Source organism: Chiloscyllium plagiosum, unplaced genomic scaffold, assembly GCF_037043375.1.
Source record: "Chiloscyllium plagiosum isolate Xiang-an unplaced genomic scaffold, Cpla_swu_hap1 HiC_scaffold_2, whole genome shotgun sequence".
Lineage (NCBI taxonomy): Eukaryota > Metazoa > Chordata > Chondrichthyes > Orectolobiformes > Hemiscylliidae > Chiloscyllium > Chiloscyllium plagiosum.
This window is the reverse complement of record NW_028270140.1, coordinates 19,922,318-19,944,212: the sequence shown is the minus strand read 5'-3', so window position 1 is coordinate 19,944,212 and position 21,895 is coordinate 19,922,318. Positions and strand designations below refer to the sequence as shown.

General features: G+C 38.4%; 1 protein-coding gene across 6 annotated transcripts in view; it reads left to right on the top strand.

The window, feature by feature from the left end:
- The window catches only part of ythdc1 (YTH N6-methyladenosine RNA binding protein C1), a 62,417-nt gene that overhangs the window by 2,147 nt on the left and 38,375 nt on the right, over positions 1-21,895 (top strand). For 2 of the 6 annotated variants that reach the window (XM_043720717.2, XM_043720712.2), the window contains exons 2-7: positions 5,583-5,684; positions 6,544-6,893; positions 13,017-13,473; positions 15,587-15,685; positions 15,770-15,823; positions 20,106-20,200. In XM_043720717.2, the coding sequence (XP_043576652.1) occupies positions 5,583-5,684; positions 6,544-6,893; positions 13,017-13,473; positions 15,587-15,685; positions 15,770-15,823; positions 20,106-20,200 (1,157 nt within the window). The remainder of the gene's footprint in view (positions 1-5,582; positions 5,685-6,543; positions 6,894-13,016; positions 13,474-15,586; positions 15,686-15,769; positions 15,824-20,105; positions 20,201-21,895) is intronic. The other 4 variants (XM_043720738.2, XM_043720743.2, XM_043720723.2 and 1 more) reach the window with 2 other exon arrangements.

Below are 21,895 nucleotides of genomic sequence, written 5' to 3'. Positions count from 1 at the left end.
GAAATACAATTTGGCCAGAAAAACAACAAATGTAAGGAATAGACTTAGTTTAGAATTAAGCGAGAGAGCTCAGGAGACTAAGAAAGGGAAAATATTCTGAATAAGCTTGCAGTAGCCATTAAAACTGACTTTAAAAAGTCGGTGAAGGCAAATGTAGGTTCCTTACAGTCAGAATCGGGAATTTATAATGGGGAACAACAAAACATCTGACTGACTAACTATATACTTTCATTCTCTGCTCACAAGAGGACACACAGTATACCAGAGATGTTGGGCACAGAATTTAGAGACGAGAAACTGAACGAAATCAGTGTTAATAGGGAAATGGTGCTGAGGAAGTTGAGTTTAAAGACTGATCAATCCCCAGGGCCTGAGAAATACCCTAAGATGTAGATTAAGGAAGTGACCTAGAAGTAGTGGATGCACTGGTGGTCATCTTCCAAGATTCTATAGACTCTAGAATAGTTTGTACAGATTGAAAGGTAGTTGATGTAACCCTTCTATTTAAAAAGTCAGTCAGTCTGACATCAGTGGTGGAGAAAACTGGGCATTTGGAAAATAGTGGCAGAATTGGACAGATTCGGCATGAATCAACAGACAGGAAATTTTTAGCCAAGTTACTGGAATTCTTTGAGGATATAAGCAGTAGAGGTGATGAAAGGGATCTAGTGGATTCTTCGCACTCTTAGAATGCTTTCTACAAAGTTCTGTGTGAGATTAGCATATAAAAGTAAAGCACAGTGTTATGATGGTGTATTGACCTGGTTAGAAAACTGGTTGGTGGATTCGAAACAAGAGGTGGAATAAATCTGCCTTTGTCTGAATGGCAGCATATGGAATACCACCGTGATCAGTGATGGCTATCCACTATATGTTAATGATTTGGATGTGGGAACTAAGTTAATATTTCCAAATTTACAGATGAGACAAAGTTGGATGTGAGGGTGATATGAGGAGGATGCAGTGTGATTTGGACAATCTGAGAGAGTGGGTAAATGATGTCACATCCAGTATTGTGTGGATAACTGTGAGGTGATCCACTTTGGTAATGAAGGGAGATTATTATCTGGCAATAAGCTGAGAGAATGGAATATGTAGATGCTGACAGAAAGCATACAGGTGCAGCAGGCATTAAAGAAGAAAAATTGTATGTTGGGCTTTGTAGCAAGAAGATTAGAGTGTAGGAATGGGGTAATTTGCTGCAGGTATGGGGCCTCAGTGAGACCGCGCCTGAGTATTATGTGCAATTTTGGTCTCCTGATATGAAGAAGGATGCTCTTGCTATAGAGGGGATGCACAAATGATTTACCAGACTGATACCTGGAATGGCAGGACTGATGTATGAGGAGCGTTTGAATGAGTTAGGATCATACTTCTACAAACCTAGAAAATTCTAACAGGACGAGATAGGGTAAATGCAGGCAGGTTGTTAGCGATGGTCGGTGACTTCAGAGCGAGGAGTAACACCCTAAGGATATGAGGTAAACTATTTAGGACTAAGATGAGAAGAAATTGCTTTATCCAGTGAGTGGTGAATTTGCTACTACAGAAAGCAGTGAATGACTTCAAGAAGGAGTTGGATCTAAAACTTGAGGATAATGGACATAAAGGATGTAGAGGAAGGTGGGAACAGGTTATTGAGTTGGATGATTAGTCATGATCTTAATGAATGTCAGAGCATGCTTGATGGGCCAGTGAACACCTCATCCCATTTTCTATTGTTTCTGTCCTCTCCCCTCTTTGAGTCCAGTTCTGCACTACCTTTCAGAATTGCTATCCCAATTCCTGTCTCCGTATTGAGACTAAATTGTCATCTGTTCACACTCTTAAGGTAAAGATAGCACCATCCTGTGCTGTCTCCAAGTTATTATTAGTCAATTTTTCAGTTGGAGCTCGGTGGGAATGACATTGACCACTATTGTAATGGAAAATTTAAAATATGCAGTTGCGGACATTAAGTTCCCAGAGATAATTGCAGTTTGCTTGGGTTTTGATTTAATCTCTCAAAGTTAATTTAAAGAATGATAAGGTAAGCGTTTCAAACTAAGAAGGCTCAGATATATTTTGCAATGGATATCTGGAATTGTGGTTTGAAGATATGAAATATTGAAATAAAATTGTTTCTTCTGTTTGGTAAAGAATGTTGACATCAAATTGGTTCTTGATAATGTTGATGTATGCATCAGTTGCAGGTGAGAAAGTACATGCATTAGGTGATCTAGGGAATTGTCTCTGAGCACTGCACCTGGAATGCACATTTGTGTAATGTTGCTATTTGACATTGCTCACGTTATTATTGAACCAAATTTATACATACTCAGTTTCTTAAATTCCCCAGTGTACATATTAACGATAATTGTTATTATCTCGCACATAATCCACCTGTGAGTTTGAGATGTGAAGATGAAAACAAAAATCAGTTCCATCCTGCTAGCAGTGACTTGTTCTAAGTTGCTTTGACAGGTTAACATAGATGACATTCATTTGCATCTCAAATGCCCCTTTTTTTCTGTTGTTAAATTGCTGTCCATCAACTTCCTCCATCTGACCTCAGTTCCTGTTGTCTCTGCCTCTGGAAAAATCACCATTCGGTTCATACAGAAACCTAAGCATATAGTCTTTGGACCACCATTGATTACTACATTTTGCAATTAAGGTTCTCATCCACGCTCCTATCTTCACTTTCGATACTGTACTTCCTATTGAAATTCTCTATCTGGTTGTCACATCTCATATGGCTTATTACTGCTGTCTTTGTTCTTTTCTCCTCACCCAGCTTGGCTAACTATTGATGCAGGCACCTTTTTGTCCAACCTGGAACTTTGGTCCTGTATTGTGCTTTCTTTGAGCTCATCTTTGTGTTAATCCTCTTGTGCTCCTTTGTCCCTGTTTCTACCAAACCACTGATTATCTAGAAGAGAAACAGAAAATGTTGGTGGAACCTGACATGTTTGGCAGCATCTGTGGACAGAAAAATTTAGTTCACCCTTTGAGTCCAGTATCCCTATGTCAGACCTGAGTTACTCCACAGTTCATTTCTGTTTCAGACATCCAATATCTGCAGTTCTTTGTTTAATTATATCACTGACCCTCCAGCCTCTCCTGTTGTCCTTTGTGCCAGCTGTTATTGTCAATGGTTCTCTCTCGTCAGGTACTGTCCTCCTTTTATATCTGGTATCCTTGTCTCCTTTCTCCAAAAGTAAAACTACTCTCTCTGACATTGTCAGTCTTTGCAAACCAGTGTCCCATTTCTAACATTTCTTTCCTCTAGAACCCCCAACTTGTTGCTTCCCAAGCCACGCTCACCTTTGCTGGAACACCAGTCAAGGTTCTATTCCTATCACAGTATCACAAGCGATCCCTCCTTGTTCTTTTAATTTGTTAGCAACGTTTAAGCAGTTGATCACAGTTTTCTCAAATGCCTTTTCGCAACAATCTAGCTAGGTAGAATTGCATGTGCCTGGTTCTATTATCTTTTCAGATAGTTTTAGTGAAACAGTGATGACAGCCCAACAGCAGGAAAATAAACTGCTTCTTGTGTTTCCCAATATTTTTTTCTACTTGATTCTGTGCTACCCTCCAAAACATATTTGCATTGATGCCACTCTTAAAACCACATTTTTTGAGTCTTTCATTCGTAAATTCTCATGTTGCTTGTTTGACCCGCCTGGCTCAGCACAAATTTTCTCTAGCTAAATATTTTTAACGGCATTATTGTCTTCTGTCGCCATACAAATCACAATCCCCAGCCACTGAGTCATTCCTGTAACTCCGTTTTTGCAACAATTTGTAACTTTGGTATTGCATTTTGCTGCTATTTGAAATCCAGATCGTTTCACCAGGCTGCTGACTTCTGCCATTGTAATATCACCCATGTGTTTATTTAGTTCATTTGTTGAAAGCCTCCTTTGGCTAAAGTTGACTATTTGATCTCATTTGTAAACTGTTGGTGTCTTAACATATACCAAGTCTCTGGTGCTTGTTGGCTACATTGACTCTGGTTATTTTGTCATCCTTGTTTTCAAATGTTCCAAGAATGTTGCTCTTATCTGTCTAAATCATTGTAGTCACAGGAATTCTTGTGTCTCTGCTGCTCCAATCAGTTTTGAGTAACTCATTCAAATGTATGTATTGGCGAAGGTCTTTGATAATCTGCCCTAGTATCTCCTTTTGTGACTTCATTTAATGTTTCTATGAAACACATTGAAACATTTTAGTACAGTTGAGATGAATGAGTCCAATTTGTTGTAACTGAAGCATTTATGCAGAAAGTTGAGTGATGGTGCTTGTAATGGTATTTCTTTACTTTTGTACTTAAGTACAGTGTAAATTGGGGAGATATGTGGTTATCCATGTAAGCAGGAAAGTAAATACCTAAATGAGTGAACTTGTCTTATTCAGGAAGACTCAATTCTACAGTAAATACTAGAGGTACAACAATGAATTAGGAAGCCTAATGACATATTAGCTTTTAGTACAGGAGAATTATAAGAGGGAGTATGTAGAACAGTGCAGCATAGGAGCAGTCCCTTTAGCCAACCAGGTATTTACCCGTTGTGATGTCATTCTAAACTAATCGCATCTGCCTACACATGTGCCTTATTCCTCTATTCCCTACCTGTTCATGTGTCTGTCTAAATACGTATTAAACATTGTCAGTGGAGGTAATAGAACCATAGATTACAACAATGTATTTCAGGTACCTGTCACCCTCTGTTATAAAAAAAAGTCTCTCACCTCCTTTAAAGTTTCGCCCTCTCCCCTTAAACCTATTCTTTCTAGTATTTGACATTTCGACACTGGGTAAAACACACTGACTATCTACCTTATCTATGTCTCATAGTTTTGTGTATTTCTATCGAGTCACACATCTGTCTCCGATGTTGTCGAGAAAATGACCTGTTTGTCCAATGTCACCTCGCAAATACACTCTGATGCAGGCAACATAGTGGTAAACCTATTGCACCTTCTCCAAAGCCTCCACATCTTTCCTTTAGAGTGGCAACCAGAACTGCGCATAGTCCTCCAAATGAGACCTAACTAAAGTTTTACACAACTGCAACATGACTTGCCAACATGTATACTCATGCCTCTTTTACCATCTTATCCACTTGTGTTGCCACTTTCAGGGAGTTATGGACTTGTACGCAGATCCCTCAGTATATTAATGCTTCACATAGTCCTGCCATTTACTGAATATTTGCCTCTTGTATTTGACCTCCCACTTATCTGTATTACACTTTATCTGCTGTTTCTCTAACTTTCTAATTAGCATATTTTGCTGTATCCTTCCTCATAACTACAAGTCCATCAATTGTTATGGTGGCAGGGAACGAAACAAAGCTTAAAAATTTGTGGGAGCAGGCTCTGTGGGTGGCAGAAAGAGTGCATAGAGGAGACCCAACAATGTTTAAGGATGGAAATGACATCTATTCATGGTGCAAAATTGAAAAATCCAGATTGAAAGTATAATAATAACCATTTAGATTGAAATTCACCCCTTGTTATTACTATACCAAAATGCTGAATATATGTTTTGCCAAGCAACTAGTCTAAGATAATTGAATTTGTTTCCTTTTTAGATGGTGAAGTCAACGTTTTGGATGATATATTGACAGAAGCTCCTGACCAAGACGATGAACTTTATAATCCTGAAAGTGAACAAGACATTACTGAGAAGAAAGGTATCTTTGGTTCTTGGTCTCTGTTTCATGGTTGGTTCCACATTGTTCCTCTGAGTTAATATAGTTGGGAAACATTGGTTTGTGAGCATGTGGACGTGTAAGCAGTCTGATTTCCATTCTTGCCTCTGCTCGCAAGTTGGAACACAATGCAAACAATATAAAGTTACTGTTTGTAAGTACAGGAAGCATTTGTATGATGGATCTTTAAAATTAAATCTCTGTATGGGATCGCATTCATATTTGAGTGTTTGTAAATCAGGACTCCCAGTCATAATGTTTTGGTTTGCTGCTTAAAATGCAGCCTTTTAATACCCTTGATTGTTAAGTAGATACAAGATCTTATGTCTTGATTCACTATTAATTAATGAAAAGAAAACTTTAATTTAGATAACAAATTGGCTTTAAATTAAAATCTGGCGATTTTTGTGTGCCTCACCATTTTTTGGATTGCTTAGCATATTTATGATCTCATTGCATCAGTTTTTACATTGTATTTCTACGTGATGGACAAACTTACAGTCCAGTCACAATCTATTTAGTGAGCATGCTGGGCTTATCAATCTACTGACAAAATTCTACTTTTGAGTGCACCATACCTTTATTAGATGTTCTGAAAGTTACTTAATGTGATTTAGCTTGTTAAACTAATAATGATGTTACATGACATGAGACCATACATTCTTGAAAAAATTGAGAGCGCATGCAGTATTTATTTTTTTTAGGTGTTATGAAGTTGCTTTATAATAATGGAGCTATTATGTGCTCACTTTTTGCAGTGCCTTTAGCTCTTTGTTTCTTTTGCTTGTTATGGTGATTATTTTTTAAGATGTAAAGGATGTTAATCTTCTCTATTGAACAGCATCAAAAAGAAAAAATGAAAAAGAGAGGGCTGACGGTGGTGATGGGAAAAGACAGAAATCTTCAAGTCATTCAATGCGACAAGTTAGCAAAAGGTCGACTTGTCCGTCTGCAGGAGACAACATAAAAGCTTCTATTTCAAAAGGTAGACATGTATCTACCTTTAAAAAGGATGAATATCAGCGATATGAACGAAGTAAAACTGCAAGCACTGACAGAAAGAACCATTCCCAAGGTGGAAGTTCTCGAGAGTCACAGAAAGATCGAACAGATAAAGTGGGAAGCAGAAGAAGAGAGTCAGACAGAAAAATTAAATCAGCAATCCCAGATGGGACAGAAACTTACAACGTGGTAAGGCAAAGCTATATTGTCTGAAATAATTTGTATTTAGCTATTTTGTAATTTTTCTGGGGCAAAAGACCAGCCTGTCCTCAGTCTTTTACCAAGAGTATTGATATTTACCCACTGTTCGAAGCCATTAGTTCTTGTGCATAGCAATTAAATAGGAGCAAGATGGTTGGCATTGGGTATGTGCAATGATATGCAAGTCCTGTCTCTATATATAATTAGAGACAGGGCTCTATAATTAGCCCATTGCAACCAATTATCTTGAATGAATACATTTGTTTTTGCTACCCTAACACATCTGCAGAATAATATTCTCCAGAGGGCACTTGTAATTAAGGAGATTTGTTTGTCCTTACGGAAGACTGGAGATCAACCCAGTTACAGGTGGAGATGTAGAAGAACCAGAGGAACAAAACAGATGAACAGAGTCAAAGCTCCAGATGAGAAGGGTTTCGAAAAAATCAGGCTTACAAGCAGTTTGAAATGATTTTTGTGGTAAATTGATGGAGTAATTTTGATGCATTATGTATCTTGAAAGAAGGTAGAAAAATTTGTCGTGTTTTGAACTGGAAAATTTGGAGAAATGGAAAATGTGTTCCAGAATTGTGATCAAGTGGTGTTTAATTGTTTAGTACAGTGATGGTTCAGAAGAAACTTAAGCGTTCCAGTGTAATTCTCTAGAATTTTTCTACGGTTTAATTTCAACAACTCTGCTTTTTTCCTTATTGTCTTTTTTGTAATAAATTAGGTTTTGCCCATAATATCTGAAATGAGGTATATGTTGTACTAACACATTAAGGAATTATGTATCGTTCTGAGGGCGAAAGAAGAAAGTGGAAACAGGGTAGGGTGTTGGGTGATCAGGTGTGATCAGGATTGGGAGAGCTGACTTCAGGGGCCAAATGGCCTACTCCTATTTTCTATGTTTCTATGAATTAAACCATGAGATGTTGATATCTGGTTGTTTAAATTATTAACTTTACCAACACCTATATAATATTTGCTTTAGCAGTTCATTGCAGTGCCATGCACATTGTGGTACATGGCTAGTTAACTAGTTATCCATTTCCATTATTTTTGAATTGGTTGCAAAATTTCTCTTTGAAATAACAGATTTTTATTTGTAAAATCTAATATTGTAAAGTGATGGCAGCAACATGGTGCGTATCAGGAGTTGAAACCTGCAGTGTCAAAATTATGATGCATGGCTTGGCAGAATAGTTGACAGTACATGGTGAAAATTGAAAATATGTTTTGTCGTTAAGGTTTTTATTGCCTACAGATGACTGCAAAGATCTGATTTAATTGCACATATGCAGGCAGTTTTGCTGAACACAACAGAAAATATGAATCAGTTCATAACTTGTAGCAAGAAAGTAAGTATTCCTAAAAGTTTACAAAGCCTTAATATTACTGAACAGTTTATGCTACATTGTCATTAGCTTTCTGAAATTAGCATTTTGCCTTTATGACACCTGGAAGGTTGATACAGCTGCACTTAACAAAGTATATTAACACTTGGGCACCTTTTTTTATGATCTTATTGTTGCTGACTTTGAACAAATTTCTCTTGCTCGGAAGGCGACTGTGAATTGTGGACGTGTGGAGACTTAGTTCAACTTGTGAATTCTTGTTGGTGGTTTTAAAAATATGTTTGTTTTTCAATATGTAAATGACATTAAGGGGATGTGCTTTTGAAAGTGTCCTGTTGTCCTTAACGGTTGCCCTTCAACTTAACAGGATGAAAACAAATTTGAGCTGAGGAGCATATCAGATTCAGACCCAGTATGTGTTTTAATTATATTCCCCGATGGTGTTGGGTGTGGTGACTCGGCATGTTATTTTATAGCAATATGTGGTCATAATTGCAGGGAGCGCTTGCTGTGGGCAGAGTATATTAATTTTTTTTTCTCCCCGACTTGTGTATTGCAAACATTGTTCCAGTTAGTTTTTCATTGCTGTGCAAACCCTGACTCCATTTTTTGTTCCTGATACATTTGCTGTTACCTTATTGTTTTGATGAAGATATTGTGTTTTAAGAATTTTAAATGTAAATTTTTATACATTTTATTAAATCTGTACCATTCTCTGTATGCTTAACACTTGTCTAAATGTATATCTGCCTTCTTTATAAAAAATAATTGATATGTTTCTGAAGCTTTGTCTTCAGAACAAATGTGAGAATGCCAAATTTTCAACTTGTATTGCAATATATACTGCAGGAGTAAAGAGATGTGAAGTGGTAACTGACTCTGGTTGAGGTGTTGCCACTGACCATGTACACTTATGTACACTGATTACCCTGCTTCCAGGTAAATTTAAATTTTGAAGATACTTTGTGTAGTTTGCAAAGAACAGGTCTCTGCGTGTGTTGTTTGTAGCAAACATAAATGAGCCACATTTTGAGCCGATTTAAATTGGTTAATTTAGATGGAAACATAGACTGAATTGTTTTTGTTGTCCAACCGTGGAATCCCTTCTCACAGGTATTTTGAGAGACAGCTCATTGAGTACAATATACTCGGTCTGTTGTGAACAGCCAGGGAACACATTTGATTCTATCAACCAATCTTTGGGGTGTTTTTCCTGTGTACCTGGCATTGTACCAGCATTGAGGTTCTTATGCAAATTGCACAGTTGTGCACTAGGTAGGGGTGTTTCGGACTGACAAAAGCATCCCCTTGGGAACCCCCTCTGGATTCAGTGTTTTTTGATGGAATGAGCCCTCACCCAATACCATATATGTATTTACAACATTTAAATGCTCCGTTCGCAGTATTTTAGTTCGCTGTCAAGTTAAAGGATTCTTAAAATCCGAATGATCTTCAATAGAATCCCAGCAATTTGGTTTCTTTACAAACTCAGAGCAGTAACTGTGCATTAAAACAACCTTGCTGAACAATTGCTGTCCTGATCAGTTGGTTGTTTGGCCAGACTCTCAAACAGGCCAAAGTTTACCACTTCTGCAACTCAAAAGTACGTTATCTACCTCGAGGTAAAATACATTAAGGACAAAAGTGTAATAGGGAGAGATTAGGGCCTCTTAAAAAGGCAGCCTAGCTGATATGTCTGGAAAGATAGGAGATGGGGGAGATAATAAATGAGTATTTTGCATTGGTGTTTACTGTCGCAAAGGCTATGGAACTAGAGAACTGAGGAAATAAATGGCGATATCTTGAAAAATGTCCATATTACAGAGGTGGTGGTGCTGGGTGCCTTAAAAATGCATAAAGGTGGATAAATCCCTGGGATCTGATCAGGTGTACCCTAGAACTTTGTGGGAAGCTAGGGAAGTGATTGCTGGTGCTGAAAATGTGTTGCTGGAAAAGCGCAGCAGGTCAGGCAGCATCCAGGGAACAGGAGAATCGACGTTTCGGACATAAGCCCTTCTTCCCAGCCCTGCTGCGCTTTTCCAGCAACACATTTTCAGCTCTGATCTCCAGCATCTGCAGACATCGCTTTCTCCTCAAGTGATTGCTGGGTCCCCTGCTGAGCTATTTGTACCATCGATAGCTACAGATGAAGTGCTAGAAGACAGGAGGTTGGCTAACATGGTGCCAGTATTGAAGAAAGGTGATAAGGAAAAACCAACGGACTGTAGACTGGTGAGTCTGACATCAGTAGTGCGTAAGTAGTTGGAAGGGATTTTAAGGGGCGGGATTCACATGTATTTGGAATTGTAGGAATTGATTGGTGATAGCATGGCTTTGCCACAAGGCTCGGTGCTGCGTCCACTGACTTTCATCATTCATTTGGATGATTTGGAATTAAACATAGAGGTATAGTTAGTAAGTTTGCCGATTGACACCAAAATTGTAGGTGTAGTGGACAGTGAAGGAGGTTACCTCCGAGTACAATAGGACCTTGTTCAGATGGGCCATTGGGCTGAGGAGTGGCAGGTGGAGTTTAACTTGGGTAAAGGTGAGGTACTGCATTTTGGAATGGCAAATCAGAGCAGGACTTATACACTTATTGGTAAGATCCTGGGGAGTGTTGCTAAACAAAGAGACCTCCGAATGCATGTTCATAGTTCTGAAAAAGTGGATTCCCAAACAGACAGGATAGTGAGGAAGGCTTTTGGTTTGTTTGCCTTTATCGATCAGTGCATTGATTATAGGAGTTGGGAGGTCATGTTGTGGCTGTACAGGACATTGGTTAGACCACTTTTGGAATACTGTGTGAAATACTGGTCTCCCTGCTATAAGAATGATGTTGTGAAACTTGAAAAGATTCAGAAAAGATTTACAAGAATGTTGCCAGGGTCGGAGGATGTCAGCTATAGGGAGAGGCTGAAACTATTTCCTTTGGAGCGTCTGAGGCTGAGGGGTGACTTTACAGCAGTTTATAAAATCATGAGAGGCATGGAAAGAGTGAATAACCAAGGTCTTTTCCCTGGAGTGGAGGAGTCCAGAGCTAGAGTGCCTAGGTTTAAGGTGAAAAGGGAAAGATTTAAAAGGGATCCAAGGGACAACATTTTTATATAGAAGGTGGTGCATGCGTGAAACGAGCTGTTGGAGGAAGTGGTGGAGGCTAGTACAGTTACAACATTTAAGAGGCATCTGGATGGCTATATGCGTCGGAAGGATTTAGAGGGATATCGGCCAAATGCATGCAATGGGGATAGATTAATTTAGGATATCTGGTTGGCATGGATGAGTTGGACCAAAGGGTCTGTTTTTATGCTGTACATTTCTGACTCTGATTTGCCCTGGAACATTAAGTTATTTGTTTTGTTCTGCTTCTAGACAGTGACACCTTGAATTCTGCTTTCCAATATAGGATCCTGCTGTTAATCCTGAGTAATTTCATGTCTGAAATTCGGTGTGATGCCTGTTTGTCCCAATGATTGTATCAAACTGCCCTGTTGCTTTGACTGTTTGCCGGATTTTTATTGTATAAGTTTTGACCATCACTTGCAAGACCTACGTTTATTGCCCATCTCTATGTTTTTGCACTATATGGACTGCTATGCCATTTCAGATGTAAGGCAAGAACTGACCATATTGTGTGGGTTAGGTTAGGATAGCAGATTCCTTCTCTAAAGTGAATCCAATTGGTTTTTGACAATTGATACTTCCCTGACCACTGAGCAGCACCAGATTGATCAGTTCATTAAATTCAAATCCACCAGCTGACGTGGTGGGATTTGAGCCTTCCTTCCGTAGAGGATCGTCCTAGGCCTCTGGATTTCTTCCCACACCCCCACCCCACCACCAAGTACAGTCCACAGTCAACTAGGCCAGACTTAGAACAAAATGCAAAGCATCTACTCTTAAATGTTTGTATGATGTCATGCTGATAGCCAGCCTAATCAAATCAGTTCAGCTTGACATGTGGCTCATTAATAACACCACAGGAGTGATATGCCTTAGTACTGTCTCTGCAAGCACTGCCCCCTTTTTGAGATACCTGTGTTGCATAGCAACATCTCAGCCATCAGCAAGCCCTTTCTGTTGTAATATAAATTGTTGTGGAAATTTGAAATTTGGTATTCCTGCATTTGTCTCGCTAAATGTAAGTCAAAGCTTCAGCAACATCTTTCCCTTTTTAAGAAGTGTTGGAAATTATTGGTTATGGGTAAAGTAGGTTTCTTTTGCCAGATTTTGTGGATTGTTATATGTATTTTAGATCTTCTTAAAGTGTAGAGGAGGTCCCTGATTTATGAATTTCCGACTTAATGAAAGCTTGTACATACAAACACCTATCTCATATAGGGCCATAATTTTCAAGACCCGATATAAGCATTTCCTGTACTTGTGAATGGTTCCTTTAGATTCTTTTGCATTGTATTCTCACATGCACACAAATAAGCTTGCAAATGGACTTTGGGGACTACCTGTATTAAAGTTATTCGCTTAGAATGTTAAGTCTGATATAAAATAAAGAAAATACAATTTTTGAGGCACTTGGGTTTAATTCCAAGGATGTAATTTACGATTTACTGAACATTGGGCCGTTAATGCTTTCATGTCAATTTTGCCAATTGTAGAGCATTCATTTTGGTTATATTTTAAATCAAATGATTTTTTTTACAAAATGAAAACACTATTGATATTAATAAATTGTATGTCTTGGTGCTATATATTTTTCACAAACTATTTAATCAACTATCTGCTTTTAATGCAGGTGGCTTTACGTAATCTTGAGAGTATGAAAGTGCATAGAACAAGTCATTCTTCTAAAGAAGAAATTCAGTCCGATTATCAGTCTGAAGCTGATGTTGAAACTGAAGGCAATACTTCATCTGAAGAGCAAGAAAATCAAGATGAGACAGTAGACATCATGATACCTGATGAAGATGATGCTGAGGAAGAGAAAGAAGGAGAGGAGGAGGAAGAGGAGGAAGAAGAGGAGCAGGAAGAGGAGGAGGAGGAGGAAGAGGAGGAGGAAGAAGCAGAGGAGGAAGAATATGAGCAGGATATATCTGAACAGGATGATTTCAGAGAACGAGATCCAAGAGAAAGCAAGGAAGAAGGTCACGAGCAGGATTATGATACACGTAGTGAAGCCAGTGATTCTGAATCAGAGTCTGTCTCATTTACTGATGGAGAATCTGTTACCAGATCTGGTTCTGATGCATCAGGTATGTTACATGGCTGTAAATGCAAGTTTGCCATTTAACTTAATGTAAAATTCATTCATTTTGATTATATTTATTGCTGGGAGGTTAGTGTTTTCAGTTTCTGTTTGAAAAGTTGGAAAATCTTAGTTTAGAAAGCTGACCTTAAAATCACTGCAGTGTAGGAATTGTACCCATTTGGAAATCTACAATTAGACATTCTGACTGGATTTTTTTTAAGATCAGTAGTTTCCAGATCTGTTTGTGAATGTACCAGTTCTTATCTAATAGATAGGCACAACATGAAAATGGATTCTAGTGAGGGAGAAATGAAATTGTACCTACTTCTATACCATGCAGCATTCTGAGGCAATAAGTGTATGGTGCTGGAAACGCACAGCAGGTCAGGCAGCATCTGAGGAGGAGGGGAATCAACGTTTTAGGCAAAAGCCCATTCCTGATGGTGCCTGACCTGCTGTTCTTTTCCAGCACCACACTGTTGACTCTAATCTCCAGCATCTGCGCTCCTCACTTTCGCCTTCTGAGAAGATGCATCAACTTGTGTCCTAATCTGTGTTTTTCTTTTCGCTAATATTTTCAGTTGTGTTCACTGAAGCTTACAATTTTAAAGTAAAACTCACCTGTTTTGTGACTTATGGCAATGAGATTAATCAGAATTACAATATAATACACATAGAAAGATGGTCCCTTTTTTGTTTGTGGGAGAGTGGGAATAAGTGCCAACTTAATATACAATGATTGAGGGGGTTGAAAATTGGAAATATGAGATTGGCCACTATACTCATTAATACAGTGGACAATTTGGTTGGTGAGGCTGGACTGATGTACAAGAGAGGAATATTATACAGATGAAGCAACTTAATTGCAACCACTTGGTGTAACCTACAGATTATGATAAAACAGGAAATTCTATCATGTTTTGGTGTGTAATTTTGCCTACGTTTTTCTACAGAATTCTATAGTATTCTTGCTAGCGTTAACTTTTAGTGGGCAGCAATTAAACTGAACTTCCTGAAGCTCCTGTGGTTAAACTAGTTAAGAAGTAGTTCCTGACAACATCAACCATCTTGGTTTTGCATATTTAACTTGCCTGGTTCTCATTCTGTCCCCATGTCAATTAAATTGTCTTCTGTGTTTTTGAAAATTCTCGAACCTCGGGTTCAGATAATCCTCTGTATCATCGTTTTTTGTTTTGTATCATAATTCCTTCACAGTTCAATTTCCACATACTGTGACGGGCCACTTTCTTTGTTGGGCAGATGCAATGTGACATCCCTCTATTCTGTCCAGTAATGTGCTTTCACCAGAGCTTCGGCAAAGCACTTGCTGCATGACCTTTGCACTTTTGTTTCCTACATTTGCCAATCTGTGGCCTTATGACTACTGTCAAATCGTGTTGTGAATATGTGCCTCCTTGGAACTGGACTAAGGCTATTCAAACTATCTTTTACACACCAGGAGTAATTCAAATAATAATTCTAGGCTAAATTTGAGCCCAATGTTAGAGGTGAAAAATTATTTTTTACCCTTTGCCAGACCTTGTTTTTTAAAGTTAGCTTTGGAGGTATGACATTTTTCCCGTTTAATAAGTGCTGTATTCCTGAAGACCTAAATAATGTATCAGGCAAGTAACCAAAACATTCCATACATGAGCATGGAACAGTACTTTCCCTATTCTGCAGCAGTGTTTGGTTTCTCAGCCATATCATTGTTAATATAATGTTGGTACTCCACCAGTGGGAGCAATGTAATTAAAGTAACAACTTTTGTTTTGTTAACTGAACAGTTCAATTGAAACACAAAATTTCATGTCAAAACAAGGATTTATAAAATTGGTTAATCTTAGCTTCGTTTTTTTGTTTTAAATTGGCTCTGTAATCATGTGAAGACACCCTATATTTTCAAGCCCCTAAAACCGCTAGAGTGCCGAGTATGTGCCTAGCTGCCGATATTGGACACTGAAACAGTATGGTTCAGTTTATAAAAACTTTATTGATCTGTAATTTTCAACAGGTCTAGACCAAATTTAGTGGAATTTTCAACCCCCATCATCATACTGCAGTCTGTGATTCTTAGATTCATTAAATAGAATTGTTACAAATTAACTTTTCTTCAGACGATGAGACAGATAAAAAGGAGAAGAAAAAGCGATCTAGAGACATTTCTCCAATTGTGTTTGATAGGAGTGAAAGCTCAGCATCCGATTCGTATGCAGGTATGTTTTGTGTTTCATTTGGAACTTGTTGTGTATGGAGCTTAAACAGCAAGGGCCTAATGGGTTTTGTGTACTATAATGCAGGATCAGAGAAGAAACATGAGAAGCTGTCATCATCTGTGCGTGCAGTTCGTAAAGGTATGGAAACGACTAGCTTAGAGGTTAGCATAAGGCAGCACGCTCTCAATGTGCTGTTGAAAAGCTTGAAAAGCAGCTGATAGGTTAAGTGTCATGCTCAACATCTATGGCTTTTATGCACTCAGGTTTAAAATATTGTATGTTTTGTTGTTTACTGAAGTTGCATTGCTTCATAATTTATAAACCTCAGCTGTAAACTGGCAGTTTAATAGTCAAAGGAAATGTTGCTAAATTGCATTGGCTATTTCTGTCACTTCTGATGGACAGCATTCAATGTAAACATCAATAAGGACACTGCTAATTCTCTGTGCAAGTCCAGAAATTCTTTTATTTTAATTTAGATTATTTCAATTATTCAGTCTGTGGAGCATCATTCAGAATGTATGTCTTGGGCTAATATTCTAATGGCACTGTTGTTAGCCCAGCTGTAACTACACTTTTCTCATGGCAGCTTACTAATTGCTCAGGTGATTTATTTGAGGTGATTGCTGTCTAAACATTGGGGATTTTACTCTACTATGAATTTCATGTATCCTCTCTGCTTCTGTCGTGGAGAAAATGTAGAGAATCACCAGGAGATGCAGAGAGTTCTTCAAGGAGTAGGTCTTTTATTTGCAAACAAAAAACCGTCACACTCAAAGCAAATTCTTGAATGCCCCCAAACCTCATGGTCCGTGGCTCTTTATTCCTTTTTTTTAATCATGTGAAGACACCCTATAAGCTTTTTGTTAGCTTATTAGCATGCCCAACTATGTTAATCAGAATTACCTTACTCCAGCTATACAATAAACCAATGATGTTAGTTCCCATTATCTCTTCTACTTCAGGCACTATGGCTTGTCCTATATTCTACTTAATATTATTCTAATGTCACGATTAGATATTTTACTGTCACCTCTGCTACAATGATCTCCCAACTCAGACTAACCTGTAATGATGAGATATTTAGCTATCCCATCTACCACAATGGCCTCCTGTCCCAAGCTGACTATACAACTACTGATTAGATATTTATTGTCAAGGGTCTTAAGCAGGCTGACTCTACTAACTATTAATTAGATATTTATTGTCAAGTCCTAAATATTTGTGGGCGGCACGGTGGCACAGTGGTTAGCACTGCTGCCTCACAGCGCTAGAGACCCGGGTTCAATTCCCGCCTCAGGCGACTGACTGTGTGGAGTTTGCACGTTCTCCCCGTGTCTGCGTGGGTTTCCTCCGGGTGCTCCGGTTTCCTCCCACAGTCCAAAGATGTGCAGGTCAGGTGAATTGGCCATGCTAAATTGCCCGTAGTGTTGGGTATGGGTGGGTTGCGCTGCGGCGGGGCGGTGTGGACTTGTTGGGCCGAAGGGCCTGTTTCCACACTGTAAGTAATCTAATCTAATCTAATCTAATTTATTGTCACGACCTGTCCCAACCTGCCATGATGATATTTAGCAGGTGAGGCTGACTTTACCAACTGTTGTTATCTCATCCCACCATAGTGACCTTTCAGCCCCAACCATACTCTGCTAATTGGTGTAGGAGCATTCCACTATTCTTATCCCATCCTGCCACAGTGACCTTTTGACTAGTGTAGCATTCCACAGGCACCCTGCAACAGATCGCCAGTGGTCTTTGTGCTTTAGCCCTTCCCATGCTTTCATACTCTTTATTTTCCAAACTCCCTTCTGCACAAGCTGTAGATTCTTCAACATGATTGTAAAACTGTCTCTTGAATTCGTTGGGCAGTATTAGAGTGTCATGAGCTTGAGTTCCCAAGAAATATTGCTTATCTATTACCAAATGAATGAGTTTTGAAATAGGGGTTCAAGAAATTGTGTAGCATTGCAACATGTGGGTTATAGTTTAAAGGCTTTGGAGTAACTCCTGCATTCTGAAATCTAGAAAAAGAGTTTGAATATTGTAATTAACCTATTTTATGCTTTAAGTCATCTTGTTCTGTTTCCTCTTGCTAATAATATACTGTTCTAACTGAAAATATTGTTTTGTAATCAATGTTATTTTTGCCAATTCTTGGAAGAGGATAGGGCTGCAAAACTAAAACTAATTAGTTTTTGACTTTGCTTTTATTGATCATTTTATTGAACTGCCATAATTGATGTACTTATGTGGTGAGATTAACAGTAGCTATTATGGCCATGTTACACCCTGCTGTTGGTTATTTTCTCAATTGGTTGTTACATTGTCTTGGATTCACAGCTTTTGATTTCACAGCATTTCCAAGTCGGCTGTTTATAAATTGAAATATTGCTATAATAAATCAGTTTTTTTTTGTTGAAATGATGACCAGTTTTAAAAATTTGTTTTCAGTCCTTTTCATTAACATGACACCTTAGATTTCTTTTGAGGAGTTGTAAATACCTTTTTAAGGTGAACCAATTGCATTTGATATTAAGTAGTATTACATTTCATAAGTTAACTCAAATTTCACAAACGTGGCTGACAACATTTAATAACTTTTACATTGAATTTTTTTACAATTCTTTAGATTTGACTGTGGCAGACAAATTGCACATTTCTTTCGAAAATCAGCTTGATGTTTGTTTAAGTCTAGTCTGTTGGTACATGAAGTTGCCCTGGTAGATTGTAAACACTGTTGAGAATGTGGGGAGCTGGAAAAGCTAAGCCAGTCAGGTAGCATCCGAAGAGAATCGATGTTTCAGGCATAAGCCCTGCATCAGGAATGAGACTTGTGGTGCTGAGAGATTAATAGAAGGGGGTGGGGTTGGGCGGAGTTGGTGGATGAAGATGAGAGAGAAGGTCAGCGGGGCAGTGATGGAGGGGTCCAGAGAGTGGTGCCAAGTCGGAGGTTTGGGACTGGGATAATGTGGGGGGAGGGGAAATGAGGAAACTGTTGAAATTCACATTTATCCCGTCTGGTTGCAGGGTCCCAAGGCGGAATATGAGGCGCTCCTCCTCCTGCATGTCCTTGACTGAGTCAGAGGGGGAGTAGAAGTGTTTGGCCACGGGGCGGTGGGGTTGGTGGGTACGGGTGTTCCAGTGATGTTTTCTAAAACGATCTGCAAGAAGGTGTCCTGTCTCAGAGATTGTAAACACTAATTGTTGCATTGGGAGTGGTAGAAGGCTGGCAACAAGAAAAATTGCTAAACAATACTTAAATAACCTTGCTGAAAATAGTAGCTATTCTATGTATTATTTTGTAATTATCAGCTTCCATGGTTGATACTATTGGTGTGGAAGTATGGAAGCAGGTTTAATGCTATCAAAATTGACAAGCCATCTAGATTCAAACTGTTTATTTTAACAAGTTTGTGGCTGCAAATATATTACCTTCTTTGTACAGTTTGGCTTCAATTTCAAACCCAGTTTTTAAAAATTCAGATTCTAACACAATTGATCCAGTAAACTTGCCAACTTTCTTGCATTTCTAAGGAAGAATGCTTTTGGCAATATCAACTATGGAAATGATGGCTGGTGTTATTGACGATTAGAAATATGGTAAGGATGTGATCACAAATTGAGGTTTAATTATGCTTTTAATGTTTAAAATGCAGCTTTAGTCCACTGAGTTTACTTGTGTATGTTACTTTCATGTTAAATAATTGGGGCCTGTTCATAATATTCGTTAATTCTTTGCACATTTTAGATGGTGTGTAGCCAGCTGTATATCTTGACCATATAGGTCAACCCATTTCGTACGTGGGGAGTTTTCCCTGTCAACAATAAAAAAAAAAATAGGCTTACAGGTAGTGTAGAGAGATGACCTCTAAGTTGTAGCAATGTTCTGTCCCTTTATTTTCTAGTGCAGTAGCGAACTTCCACTTGAGTGGGTTCATATCAAGGAGATTATTCGCAAACGTACAAGCCAGAAGGAGATTGTTCCATTCTGCTGATGTTCTTCAAATGAGTAATAGTGAATACTTCCAACTTTGTTTTTTGTCCTTAATTTATGATGGCTATCAAAAGTTTGTAGTTCAGAATTGTTTGCCTTGGCTGTCTTGGAATTTCAGCAAGTGTGTTTGATTTTATTTCATTTTGAACTTTTACAGCTGATATGAAGAACTTATTCAAATTAATTACTTATAGCACCACAAGGACTGCTTTGTTCTGTTGTACTGCACCTCTGACTTTTCTCTTCAAATAATTCTGACAGTTCTTTCACTAAAATTGCTTTTCAATATTGGATGATAGCATATGCATTATTTACGTCCTGGTACAAAGTCAACATATCTGAACAGAAGTCGTCAAACATATAAGTCTGCAGTTGTTAATGGTGCTATTTGCAATCAAGTAGAGTAATTTTTTGTTTGCCTTTTTACAGATCAAACTAGTAAACTGAAGTATATTCTTCGAGATGCACGATTTTTCCTCATAAAAAGCAATAACCATGAGAATGTATCCCTGGCAAAAGCAAAGGTACTATCTTGTGTACTAGATATTACTGAAATGAACCCAACTGTACTTTGCACAGCATACACTGAAACTTTGTGTTTTAACATTGGTTGTGTTTGCCTCTAATTTGTGAAGTTAATCAGTTTGGTGTGTATGGTATCTAACATTTTCTGAGTTCTTGTGTTCTCAATTTGTATATGTTTATAAGTACTAAGTTGTTGTCTCTGTAGTGTTCTGGCCAGTCACTGAAATTTGATGGTCATTGGTGTAACATTTGTGCAATCATTTTTGATTTGGATCTTGCACCTAGTTCATAATGTTGGATTGAGGCCATACTGAGAGGTGGCAGTTATCTCTGGTTTTGTTACTGTTATGATGACAGTATGACAATGAATGAATTCAGCCTGAAGGACAAAACTAAAAGAAGTGGTTGATCCCTTCAAGTGCCTCATCTTGCAAGATTGAAAGTTGCCTTTTCTGCAAGTCAAATCTAAATGTGCCACGTGGGTGAAAATAGTAGTATGGGTGCTGGTCTGAGCCAGACATAAAGTGCTAGCTTCATATAAGCCAACTGAAGTGAGAGAAATAGCATAAAATTAGCGTAGAGACTAGTCACATGTCATCCAATCTGTTTGAACCACAGTCCCTCAGATTGGTTAACATTGACACTTTGTAACGTGAATTTGTCACAGTAGGATCTTGTGCTGCAGCTGATTTAGCTTGATCATGCGTAATGAATGCTGGTACATTTTCTCTCCAGAATTAGGGTTCTGTATTGATTCTCTTGTACTGTCTGCCCTTAGTCCAGTAACTTTTCAAAATATATCTGTCACAGATACTTAATTCTGGCTAGCCAGAAGTTCCACATTCAAACAGAGATCTATTTCCAAACTTCTAATATCATTGCAGCTGTCAATTGCAGTGAGTGTTTCAATTTCTGGATTTCGTGATTTGAGCTATTGTCTTTTCATTTTGTCTGTGGTTTCTTTTGGTTTTGCTCTTGTGCATTAAATACTATATACAAAATAGAGATCATTTAAAATCTGCTTGTTCAGTTAACTGAGCTGTCATCACTTGATCAGCATTTTGGCAAGACTGTGCTCTCATTTAAAACTGCATAATTGACACTCAGCAAAATATTCGTTTTCTTAATGGGAATCAAATAAAGTTTTTAAAAATAATTTAAGAACAGTATAACAATGGGAGTACAGGTATAGCATTGTTAGTCTTTAATGTTTTCCTTATTAGCGAGTTTGGAACAGATTTGTAGCTCAAGTTGAGGTTCTAGGTGTAAGATTGCTCGCTGAGTCGGAAGGTTCATTTTCAGGTGTTTTGCCACCCTACTGGCTAACATCATCAGTGAAGCACTGGTGTTATGGCCTGCTTTCTATTTGTGTTTAAGTTTCCTTGGGTTGGTGATGTCATTTCCTGTTGTTTTTCTCAGAGGGTGATGGATAGGATCCAAATTGATGTGTTTGTTGATAGAGTTCTGGTTGGAATGCCATACCTCTCGGAATTCTTGTGCCTATTTGTTTGGGTTGTCCTAGGATGGATGTATTATCCCAGTCAAAGTAGTGTCCTTCCTCACCTGTGTGTAAGGATACTAGTACAGTGAGTCATGCCTTTTTGTGGGTTGGTTGTTCTTGGTACCATGCTGCCAAGAGCTCTGAGTAGTCTCGCAATCATTTCCGAGATGTATTTGACGCAAAGTGGCTAGGG